Source organism: Arachis ipaensis, chromosome B01 (genome assembly GCF_000816755.2).
Source record: "Arachis ipaensis cultivar K30076 chromosome B01, Araip1.1, whole genome shotgun sequence".
NCBI classification, from domain to species: Eukaryota; Viridiplantae; Streptophyta; class Magnoliopsida; order Fabales; family Fabaceae; genus Arachis; species Arachis ipaensis.
In genome coordinates, this window is record NC_029785.2 from 13,812,074 (window position 1) to 13,824,656 (window position 12,583).

At 33.6% G+C, this 12,583-nt stretch overlaps 1 protein-coding gene and 1 long non-coding RNA gene across 2 annotated transcripts; both read left to right on the plus strand.

Moving 5' to 3' along the window:
• On the plus strand, positions 479-3,892 carry LOC107625515 (protein HYPER-SENSITIVITY-RELATED 4-like). Its single transcript, XM_016328162.2, has 2 exons — positions 479-1,725; positions 3,151-3,892. Exons 1-2 carry the CDS (start codon positions 697-699, stop codon positions 3,619-3,621), a joined length of 1,500 nt encoding a protein of 499 aa, XP_016183648.1. The 5' UTR covers positions 479-696; the 3' UTR covers positions 3,622-3,892.
• LOC110269873 lies at positions 9,519-10,789 on the plus strand. Its single transcript, XR_002358637.1, has 3 exons — positions 9,519-9,714; positions 9,811-9,865; positions 9,951-10,789. It is a non-coding gene; the product is annotated as an uncharacterized LOC110269873 (long non-coding RNA).

Below are 12,583 nucleotides of genomic sequence, written 5' to 3' on the forward strand. Positions count from 1 at the left end.
AAATTTAAAAAAATTACTTAACATAAAATTATCAAATTTAAAAAATTAAAAAATTTTATTTTTTAAATAATATTTATAAAAAATCACATCAAAACCTTATTTCTAAAGCTATTTATAAAATCTAATTAATGGATGTCTTTAATAAGAGAATACTTAGGTGCAGTTGTCTTTACATAAATTTGATAATCAAGAGCAATTAGATAATATTTTAGTTAAACATATCAAATCATTTAACGTTTTCAACTAATAATTTTACATAAAAATAACTACACTTGAGTTTTTAGCATGTTTAATATCCAATAATTTTGTCACATTGCTTATTTATCATTTATATTTCCTAAAATTTTATTATTTTTGGTTACCATATTATTAATTATACTTAATTAAATGAATTAAAATGATTCTAAGAAGAAATGACACTTCTCTAGCACGGCAGCACATTGCATCTTTAACAAGTCAACGGGGTCAACATACAAGCCAACAAGAAGGACCTTGGTTGCTTCCCTTCATCTTCCCCATTTGACATTTTCATTCCCAAACATACACTCATTTACATTCCAACTTTTACATTCAAAAACCAGTCTTCCAACCACACCACTAACCCAAGAATATTTATAAATAATCATATTACAATACAATAGAAAGGTATACAGGGTGCACACCAACCCTCAAGAAAGAAAGAAAAGAAAAAATACAATGGCAATGCCATTTTTTTCTTCCTCCTCCGCCGAGTCCAACCTGACCACAGCAAAGACCTTCCTCTCGGCGGCTGCCTCCTTCGCCGCCACAGTAATGATCATCCGGTCAGTAGCCAACGACCTCGTCCCCGGCGAGCTTCGCGACTACGCCTTAGCCGGAATCCACCGCGTCCTCTCCCGGTTCTCCTCCACCGTCACCATGGTCATCGACGAATTCGACGGCCTCTCCAACAACGAAATCTACGAGGCGGCGGAAACCTACCTCGGCGCCAAAATCTCCCCCTCAGCGCAGCGCTTAAAGGTCGCCAAGCATGACACAGAGAACGACTTCACACTCACCATGGAACGCGGCGGCTCCGTAACCGACACCTTCAACGGCGTGAGCTTCGAGTGGATCCTAATCTGCCGCCAAGTCGAGTCTTCTAGAAGCTTCCACAGCCCTAGGGACATCAACTCCACCCTCCGCTCGGAGCTTCGTTCCTTGGAACTCACGTTCCACAAGAAGCACAGGGCAATGGTGCTGAACACCTACCTTCCACATGTCTTGAAAGAAGCGAAATCGATGAAGCAAGAAGCAAAATCTCTTCGGATCTTCACGGTGGATTACCAGAACATGTACGGAAACGCGAGCGATGCGTGGGTGGGGACCAACCTCGACCATCCGGCGACGTTCGAGACGGTGTCGTTGGACGAAGGCATGAAAGAATTAGTGATGAAGGATTTGGAGAGGTTTGTGAGGAGGAAAGAGTTTTATAGAAAGGTTGGGAAGGCGTGGAAGAGAGGGTACTTGCTTTATGGTCCTCCTGGGACTGGGAAATCGAGCTTAATTGCAGCCATGGCTAATTACTTGCATTTCGATGTTTATGATTTGGAGTTGACGGAGCTGCAGTATAACTCTGAGCTCAGGAGGTTGCTCATTGGGATGGCGAATAGGTCCATTCTTGTTGTGGAGGATATTGATTGCACCATTGAATTCCAGGATCGCATGGCAGAATCTAGTGCTGTCACAGGAAGAAATGACAAGAAGGTTAGTAACGCTTTTCTATTTCAGGGAATTAATTTCCTTGTGCAAATTCTAATTCAATATCATTCGTCGTGTCCTAATCAATGTTAGTTAACATGGCCAATCAATATGATTCCATTGAAATTTAAAAAACTAACTTGTCTCACGTAGATTTTGACCATTTACTCTTTCGAATTTCAACTCTTTCTTTTTTTCTTCTGTCCATTTTTTATTATTTTCTGGTAGTGGCAGCTAGCTAATGTGAGTAAAGAGGAGTGTTAGGGTCAGCAATTTTTGTAATTTATAGTCATTAATTAGTCATTATTAATATTTTTAATAGTATGAAATTAGTCACTTTTCTTTTATTAGTTAAGGGTTGGCCAAATTTTAATAAAAGTACTTGTCTTCTAGACTTTTTCTATTAAGTATTAACAGAGTCTTTTTGCAGTAAAAAATTTCTTTAGATAATTTGTGAATAAGTTTAAGATAATTAATGTTTGGAGGTTTGAAATTTAATTGCAGTGGTTCTCAGTTTTTCTTTCCTTTGTTTGCTACTTTTAAGTCTTCAAAAGAAAGTAGGGAAGAAAAACAGAGGTTGACTTGAGACAAGCGAAATAAAAAAAAAATTCTTTTGAACTCATCTACGATATGGACTCAATTGAAACACAAATACAAATACAAAGAGTGGATTTCTTGAACCAGGAACAATTTTATTTTGTGTTTATCTATTTTTAGCTCTTTAAGATTATAAATTAAAAGTTTTTTTTATTGAAAATATAATAAATTTATCATATATCCTAAGAGTATATATATGTTAGTTAAACTCTTTTATTTTATTTTGTTTTGATTTGACAAAACCAGAGAAAATTAAATATACAGCGATTATTATGGTGCTTAAAAAATATCGTTTAATTTGTCAAAAATAATAAAAAATTAATTTTTAATTTAAAAAATATAAAAAATAAATAATTTTTAAATATTTAATATTTATTATAAAATATAAATTAACTAAAAATTAAACACCATAACAGCGACCTAATTACATGAGGAATCCACAATATCATAAACACTCACCAATAAGTTTTTTGACTCAAGATGAATGGCCAAGGGTGTTTGTTTGCTCTTGCCATTGGTTTTGCATACCTTTTTGTTTGTTGTCAAACATTTGGCTCATTTCTGTGTGCAATATAGACTTGGGGATGAGTTAAGGAAAATGTATATTACTTGTAAAATTAAACCAATCTAAAATACGTATAGGTCTTTATTTGATAATATTATTCAGTATGAGCAGGTCAAAAAAATTGAACCAGAAACACGAGTGTACTGCTCCTTCTATTTACCTTGTTTGAAATATCATCAGAAAATTCATCACTACAAATATTTATTTTATTAGAACATTCAATGGATACATTGTTCTGACACTATAATAATTTCTGTAACACATCACAGGTGACTCTGTCTGGGCTACTGAATTTCATTGACGGATTATGGTCAAGTTGCGGCGATGAGAGGATCATAATTTTCACAACAAACCACAAAGACAAGCTTGACCCAGCCTTGCTGCGACCCGGTCGCATGGACGTTCACATCCACATGTCTTATTGCACTCCATATGGGTTTAGGCAGCTAGCTTCCACGTACCTCGGAATTGAAGAACACACCCTTTTTGGAGAGATTGAGGATGCAATTCAGACAACCAAGGTAACTCCAGCTGAAGTGGCAGAGCAACTCCTCAAGAGCAGCGACATTGAAACCACTCTTAAAGAGCTCATAGACTTTCTTAGAAAGAAGAAAGAAGATCAGGCACTGGAGGATGAGAAGAAGGAACGAGATGCCAAAGTCGAGGAAGAACAGCAGAAGCAACGGCAACATGATGGTGGTAATGGAAAAGAAGTAACCGACAAGGAAGATGATAGTTAATTGAGTTACACATACACAAGCCCTCGGCTAAAATGTTAGATTCTGCATTCATATATGTTTTACTGATTTTTCTGTGTTAGTTCTTGTTGAAATCATTTTCGACTGCTAATCTTTATTATATTTAGGGTCTAATATGGGAGCAGCACAACTACTCCTCCTATAGGTACCAAAAGAAGTACATAAAAGAAAAATGAGAAGAAGGAAACAATCCAAGTTTTATGATTAAGTTTATGTGAAGTTAAACATTATGCCGAAATTATACATACTTATATAGCAATATGTATAACAATGATATTATTATTATATGAAAAGAAATGATGTACAATTTATAGAATTGCAAGGTAAAAACTACTATAATTCATGACATAATGTTAACAAAATATCAAAGAATTAAGGGACACGATTGGATGAATGATTTATAATGTATTTGAAAGATAAAAGAAAGTAAGGTCGACAATAGTCAAAATGTAATCAAAGTAAATTTGTAAATGAGTTAAATTTTAAAATGGTTCTTGAATTTGTAATTGAGATTTAAATTCGTCCCTAAATTTAAAATTGTCCTAAATTTGTTTCTGAACTTAACAAGTCTTCTTTGACATATTTTTCGGTGATAGATTGATGACATGGTTAGACAGAGACCACGCTAGACTTGTAAACGTCATTGTTTCCTTTCAGAAGTTGAAGGTGAATGTGAACTTAGAGAAATTCTTCAACTTCCGCCCTCTTTTTCTCTCTCTCTCCCCGAATTTCATCGTAGCAAGCTCTCCTCTCCCCTCGACAACACCACCCCGTGGCAGGTAACCAGCGCGAAAGCGAAAGAAGGTGGAGCAAATTGTCGAATTTTAGATTTTTTCCTGATAAAGTGTTTCAGATACATTACAAGAAAAACGCTGAATACCGTCGGATTTATCGTTGGATTTAGCGTCGGACGTTAGCGGCAAATTTACCAGTGGATTTACCGGCGAATTTGGCAATAAATTTGTCGGGTAAAAAGTTACCGTCGGATTGGATTTTTTGACGGTGAATCGGCCGTAATATTTAGAGGGGAAAAAGGAAAAATTGGCGCGATCATTACCGTCGGAATCATCCGCCGATAAAAATCAATTAATGGAACGTTGTGTTTTGATCATACGCAATGCATTATCGTTGGATTTATTCACTAGTAAATTCGACGGTAAACCTTATCTAAATTCAAAATGCGCAGCCCTCTCCCCTCACTTTCGAGAATACTTTTTTCTCTTTCCCATTCTCCTCTCTCTTCTCTCTCCCCTGCAACTATCTCCGCTAGCACTTCCCACCTCCATTCTCCTCTAAAGTCTGCGTCAAGTCGCCTATATCGTGTTTCGTTGCCTCAAATAGAGTTGCTCCTTTTGTCTCTGCCACCGTTGGAAGAGCTGCCGCTCCCTCTGTCACCGGAGTTGTGTCCCACCTCCATCGTCCAGGTATGTTGTCTTTATCCCTCTTTTTTCCTTCTCTGGTGGTGCATCCCCTTCCTCTCCCAGAGTTTGAAGCTGTGAGTTCCTCCGTCCGCCACTCTGTGAGCTCTGCCGTCACCTTGTTGTTGTCTTCTGCCATCGCTTTCAGCCTCTGTTAATTATTCTTCTTGTTACTGATTCTTCTTGTTAATTGTTATGTTGTTGTTGCATAGATGTTCAGTTCTTGTAGTTATTGAATTTATTTGCTGTTATTATTGTTGATTACCTTAATTTTTTGCTAATATAATTGTTTAGTTCTTGTAGTTATTGTTGTTATGGTTCTTGTTGATTTGTTAGTGATTGTTACTGTTGCTGTTGCTGTCATTGTTCATGTTCATCTGTTAAATTTTTTGCTAATAATTGTTCAGTTCTTACTAAGAATTCTTTTGCTAATTTTTTGTTAGGTGTTATTAAATTTTATGCTATGTAGTTATTGAATTTATTTGCCTAGTTGTTATTGTTCTTGCTGCCTACTTATTGTTCTAGCTGTTATTTATTTGCATACTAATTGCTGCCTACTTATTAATTTTGTTTGGATGTTTCTTTTATTATTTGACTTGTGTGGACTTGGACGAGATTATATAACAAATTTTTAATTTGGATGAGATTTTAAGGTCTATATTAGAATATAATTATGTTTTGCATGTTTATTTATATTTTATATATTATTTTATTATAATTCGGTCATTCCGATTGAACTAAGATTGAACCTTTGATCCAGTGAATCAGTAGCTAGATTGAATAATCAGTTATTCTTATAATATGGTGCTAATAAATTATGTCAGCTAAAGTATAAGATGTTGCTGCGGCGTTTCTTGAGATTTTTCGATGACGAGCTGATGAAATTTGATGCAAAACCTTGTTAAAGTAATTGTTGTTTTGACGTTTAAATGAGTAATGCTTGATTGCTTATTATAAAATGTAAAAGTATCTCTAGTGTAAGTCGCTAATTTAAGTCATATGCACTTATAATTGCAATTTTGATTTTCTTAAGGTAGAATGAAAATGAATTAGCAATAATTTACACACTCTATCATGAAGTAATAGTAATATATGAAACAATTTTGAATGTTTAGTGCAATAAACATTGAACATGTTTCTGTGTATCATTAGATTGTATAATGTAATGTCTTGTTGATGTTTTTGCCAATTTGCTGGAAATATTCCAAGTTTCTTTTTGATGTATAATTTTGGATTACAAGTTATGATCATTTTTTTAATAGAATGCTTAATGATAGGAACATAATATGACCTAAAAGTTGATGTAACATAATTGTTTTTGGTATATACGAGTTATACTTTTTTTATTATAGACTTGTAGTTCATATGGTATAATTGATTTTGACAACACATTTCATATTGGATGCTTAAATCTATGTTTTTAAATGTGAAGTAAATTATTTATCCTTGGTTCATTGTAAATGTTAAGTAAATAATTGCTCTTTTCGATTTCTGATTTAATTTTATTCAATTTTTGTAATTGAATTTGTTTGTGAACTTTTAACGAAAAATTATAGACAAATTATTATAAGAAATTATAAAATTTTAAATTTTGTTAATTTGAAAATGATAATCCGCCGCTAAATCCGACGATATTAGATGACTTTCTTGTAGTGATAATTGATGTTTACTTAGTTCTCGGTATTTCCAAGGTCATCAAAAGGGAGAGAAGATATCTTAGCAGCGGGAAGAAGGCCAGCAACACAACATTGGCGGCCGGTGGGAGAGGATTTAGGGCAACAGGTACGGGAGTATGTCTGGCGACGAGATCTAATGCTCTCATTAAAGAGAGATGGGTCAATTTTGGGAGTGACAAGGTGGCAGCGGGTGGAGTGGAGATTGAAGACAGAGAGGGATGAGAAAGACAGGGCATAGAGCTTCGACTCTGAGAGAGTTGTAGTGTCTATACGAGTCAAGGATTCTATGTTAAAAAATTGCTACTACTGCAATGGTGGCATCTGCAGCTGCGAGGTAGTTGTAGGAATTAGGAGAAGAAGAAGAGACTTCATGATAGACAGAGGCACATACCAACACATTAAACCCTTTTCAATACTCAAAACAATATTGTTTCAGTTGTATTTAGGGGCCAAAAAGGAAACGGCGACATTTACAAGTCCAGTGTAATATCCGTCCAACCACATCATCAATTCGCTGCCGGAAAATTCGCGAGCTTGGCCCATCCGTTGTCCCTGGCTCAACCTCAACCAAAGAAAAACCCTAGCCTCCATCAATCGTTGTCGTTGTCTGGCGTCCGTATGTCGGAGTGAGAGACTGTCGTTGTCGCCGTCTGTCGCACTCAAGAGCTTCCCTCTTCGTGCTGTCGACGTTTGCTCTCACCAACCCCTATTCACCCTCACCAATCACCTGGTCACCATCCTGCTCACTGTCGTCTTTCGCGCTCAACCGCTCTCCGTCATCCGTCGGAGGCCAGTGCTCACTACTAGTGCTTGTCCTTTGTTTTTTATACTCTATTAAGAAATTAAACCCTCTTCGTGCTTGTTCTTCGAGGGTCACTGCTAGTGCTAGTGCTCGCTGTTGGTGTTTTGTATTTTATTGATTGATTATTGATAAAGTGATGTGCTCACTACTAGCGATTATCCATTTTTTCTCTTCCAGTTTGCTCTATTCAGACTGTTTTCTGCCTCAGTCATTATTATATGCTGAATGTTTTCATTATTCTCTTTCAATTGGGGATTGTATAAGTTATTATATGCTTCATTTAAAGTGATGTGCTCACTGCTAGCGATTACCATTTTTTTTCTTCCAATTTGCTCTATTTAGGCTGTTTTCTGCCTCAGTCATTATTATATGCTTCATTTTTTATTGCTCTAACTTCTATTCTCATTTAAAAAAATTTTAATTAGTGATTTTTTGATTTATTATATACTTCATGTTTTTATTGTTCTATTCATATGAAGAAAAAAATTGTAATTGGTGATTGTATGATTCATGTTTTGATTGTTGTTATTTAAAAAAAAGGTTTAATTACTCTGTTGGTCTCTATAGTTTTGCAAAATTTTCAATTAGGTCCCTATATTTTTTTTCTTTTAATTGGGTCCTTGCACCAATTTTTTTTTTTCAATTAGGTCCTTCTTGGTAGTAATTGGCTTAATTGTATAGGGACCCAACTAAAAAAAAAGTTGGTGCAGAGATTCAAATAAAAGGAAAAAAAGTGTAGGGACTCAATTAAAAAAAAAAATGGTGCAAGGATTCAATTAAAAGAAAAAAAAGTATAGGGACCTAATTAAAAATTTCGTGAAACTATAGGGATCAACAGAGTAATTAAACCTTAAAAAAATTATGTTTTCATTGTTTTATTCATTGTTTGGTTGCACTGTTCCTATTATCGATCTCCGCCAACTCACTGTCTCTCTTCCATGTTGGATGTTTTTTTTTATATTAGGCTATATTGTGTGTTTGTTGTGCAACACTATCTTTTTTTTTTTGCTTTACTTTTTGACTCAGTTACAAAAAGGCAATATTCTTTGTCTTTAACTTGTACACTGTGATTCAATTCAATCATTTTTTGGAAGTATAATTATATTAATTGTCTTTAAATATGCATCAAGTTTTGCATATTTTGATGATTGATAACAAATTTTTTCGTTGGCATTATATATTTGGATATTTTCTTTTATTATTTAACTTTTACGTTTGCACTTTGATAAGATTATAATATTTCGGTTGATGACGTTTCATGTAATGCTTTAAATTTGGAAGATATTTTAAAATTTATATTAGACTATAATTATATTTTAGAATATTTATTTATAATTTGTTTATTATTTTATTATAAAATAATTTTTATGATTGAACCATATTGTTTAGTTCAAGATAAATATGAAGATGAAATAAGAATCTATTATATATAATATTTTATATATATCTCTAATTTTACAACCAAAATATGTCACATGTCACTTTCTCATTGCAATTAGAATCAAATCTTTTCCTCCAAAATTAAGAAATTCTCCTCTCTTCCTTACTAATTTTACAACCAAAATATGCCACATGTCACTCTCTCATTATAATTGAAATTAAATCTTTCCTTCCAAAACTAAAGAATTCTTCCCTCCTCCTTACTAATTTTACAACCAAAATATGCCACATGTCACTCCCTCATTACAATTGAAATTAAATCTTTTCCTCCAAAATTAAAGAGTTCTCCCCTCCTCCTCTTCCTTTCTCTATTTCTCTCATTCCTTCATGTAAACCTTGCAAAATTAGCAGATAATTAGCAGAAAAATTAAATTTTAATTAGAAAAATAAAAAATATAAATCTAATATTAAAATAGGATAGAGCTCTTCAAAACGAGAATTTTGACACCAATTTTAAAGAATTTGGCCCAAAATTGGGTCGAACGGGTCGAATCGAATGAACCGGGCCCGTGTTGGGCTCAAGGCCCAGCCCAATATATTTAAAACATGAGCTTCAGCTCATTACCCTTCTTCTTCATCACTTCCATGTTGCACCATGAAAAGAGAGAAGGAAAGAGAGTCTTAAACCCTAGCTCAATCTTTAAACCAAGATAACTTTTGATCCGGAGCTCCGATCGCCGCATTGTTTGCGGACACGCGACCGCAGTGACTAGCTCTACAAAGCCCAGTACCTTTCAAGGTGAGAAAATCAAAATTCCAGCCCCTATTCTCTCTTCTTCAATTCGGGAATATTAATGTTTTGGGTGTTAAGATTTTGAATAAATTGATGTTATAGGATCAAATTGAGTTGAGGAATGAGTGGACTTTGGTTCGATTGAGGCACATACAAGGTAAGGTTCATAAACCCTAGCCAATTTCGGTTCTAGTATGTTAAATGTAAATTTTGAGTATGTATGGTGATATATGTGAAATTAGGTGTATAGGTGTATATATTGGAGGCTTGGTGGTGATTGAAGCTAAGATTTTGGTTGGTTTCTCAAAGCTTGAGGGGCTGTATTGTGATTTGTGATGCTGCCTTGGGCAAAATATAGTGATCGGCCAAGGTATGATTTAGGTTTCGCGCGTTTAATATATAAGGTGGTGTGAAAACTTAGACTAGAAGAACTATACGGATAAGCTGAGATCCTCCTTAGCCTTTCTTTTTCATAGCTTTTTTCTGATATATTCTTCTATCTTCTTTTTTATTGATGGACATTACTGAAAGCAAAAGAGAGGAGAGAGAAGAGAGAGAAAATTTTCAAAGGAAGCATTCAAAGAAAATTAAATTCAATTGAATTCCAAATCTCATTCCCCAAGACATGGAGTAATGTGTGGAGCTATTAATGCAAATTAAAAAAAATTGAATTTTATCTTTTCAATTACTAAGGTATGAACTTAATTGAGTTAAAATTTAAAATCCATTAGTCCATAGGAGTAGGTAACCGAAGCTTGCTTTATTACTTGGGTCATTTCCTTCTTTTCTTTTGCTTAGCCAATATTAATTCATGGGCTTGTGATTTGGGCTTGTCTCACTCTAAACTTTAAAGGTTCAGCCACTTGAATTAAATATTTGATGATGAGCTTACACTTGTTTAGAAACTAAAGACGGGCTTCCATTTGCTGGCCCATTAGGAAATTAATTTTTCTTCCTGTACACTAATAAAATCATTAACCAAACAATTGAAAGTAATTTAAAAGCATTGATAATTTTTTAATTTGTATTTAATAATGTTTGATCATCATTTCAATCAGATACAAGTTTTTCAAACTCAACAAAAGAGCGTCATTACTAGTGCTTTTTCTTCTTCTCTTCCCCCGCACTTCTTCTTCTTCTTCTTTCAAATTCACGCATATGTTCTTCTTCTTTCAAATTCATGCATACGTTCTCTTTTGTTTCTTCTTCTCCTCTTTCGTTATCATCATCACCAACAACACCAATATTTTGCTAACATCTTTATTGGTTCTGATTTTTTCGGTGCCATCATTAAATCATTTCACTTCTTCTTTAGTTTATTTTGGTTCATTTATGAATTAATTTCGGTTCATTTGTGTGTTAATTTCGGTTCACTTATGAATAAAAAATTTGGTCAATACTTATCAGCATCAAGTGAACCGAAATTAGCACATAAATAAACCGAAATAAATTAAGAAATGAATTGAAATTATTTAATGATGGCAATAAAGAAAATCAGAACTAATAAAGACGTTTGTAAAATGTTGGTATTATTGGTGATGATGATAAAGAAAAAGGAGGAGGAGGAGGAGAAAGAGAAAGAGGAGAAAGAGGAGGAAAAGGAGAAAGAGGAAGAGGAGAAAGATGAGGAGAAGAAAAAAGAAAGAAAAAAACCTGCGTATGCAAATTTGGAAAAAGAAGAAGAAAAATCTGTGCAAATTTAAAAGAAGAAGAAGAAATACGAGGAGAAGGAAAAAAAAAAGAAATGAAAAAGAAAAAAGCGAAATAGAAAGAGCGCTTAATTTAAAAAAATATTATAACGACTTGAATAAATTTTGGATGTAGAACTTTATTCTTTTATTTACTGGTACTATAAAAAAAAGTTACAAAACTTTTTGCATGTATCTTATTTGCTCGTGAGGTAAGTTTGTAATTTTTGAAAAAACTTATCTCATTGTACGAGTTTTTTTTAATTTGATTTGGATCTTCTAAATTTTAAATTTGTACTTTAGAGAGTAAAGTGTGATCTTTTACTATTGAATGATTTCTCTCTTATATTTATTCTTGGTCACACCTATAAAATAAATGGTGAGAGATCACACTTTACTCTCTAAAGTGAAATTCAAACTTTAGAAAATTTAAATTCAGTTTTTTTTTTTAATGTATCTCGTTGCCGCTGCTCGTCGCGCCTATAGTCTCGCTACGTGCTTCCAACTCGTCACACCTCTAGCTTCCAGACTAGTACTCTTCTACCCTTGCCTTTTTTTTTTTCATGATTTTTTTTAATCTGCTTGTTGATTTTGGATTAGGACTAATTTCTTTGATTTTTGGATTACCATTTGTCTTTAGTTTACTGATTATGGATTATTATTTGACCTTTTTTCATTAATATTTTCATAGAGATTATCAAAGGAAAATGAAAAATAATAGAGCCCCGCAAAGATTTTGTAAAACACAGGGATTGAAATGGGGCAAATATTCTCCTATGACTGGAATTGGGGACAGGAACAAGGAGAAAATCAAGGTTCGAGGAAGGGAGCGGAGAGATATCCCTGCCCCGCCTTGTCCCATTAACATGCATGCCTAATGACTTCGGTTAATAATTGATTGCAGGAACAAATTTATATTTCCAAAATTTAAATGAGTTATTGTTCAAGTTTTAAAATGTTGATTTTTATCTGATTTGTATTTTATTATTAAAAACATTTTGGAGTACTATTTAAATAATTATATATATATATATTAAAAAATAAAAAAATAATAAATTTCTCTTTTCTTCCATCCTCTTTTATTGCATTAGCTTGTTTTCATTCATTGCATTTTAATTTTATTTTTGTAACTTGTTTTCCCTTTTATTTTCTAAGTTTCTTATTTTAATATTGGTGTTGAATTCTTT

What these genes read in the sequence shown, in the direction of transcription:
- LOC107625515 (XM_016328162.2), top strand. Translation starts at nt 697, where the DNA reads ATGGCAATGCCATTTTTTTCTTCCTCCTCCGCCGAGTCCAACCTGACC. An exon ending in CAGGAAGAAATGACAAGAAG is followed by an intron (nt 1,726 to 3,150) that starts GTTAGTAACGCT and finishes AACACATCACAG; the next exon opens with GTGACTCTGTCTGGGCTACT.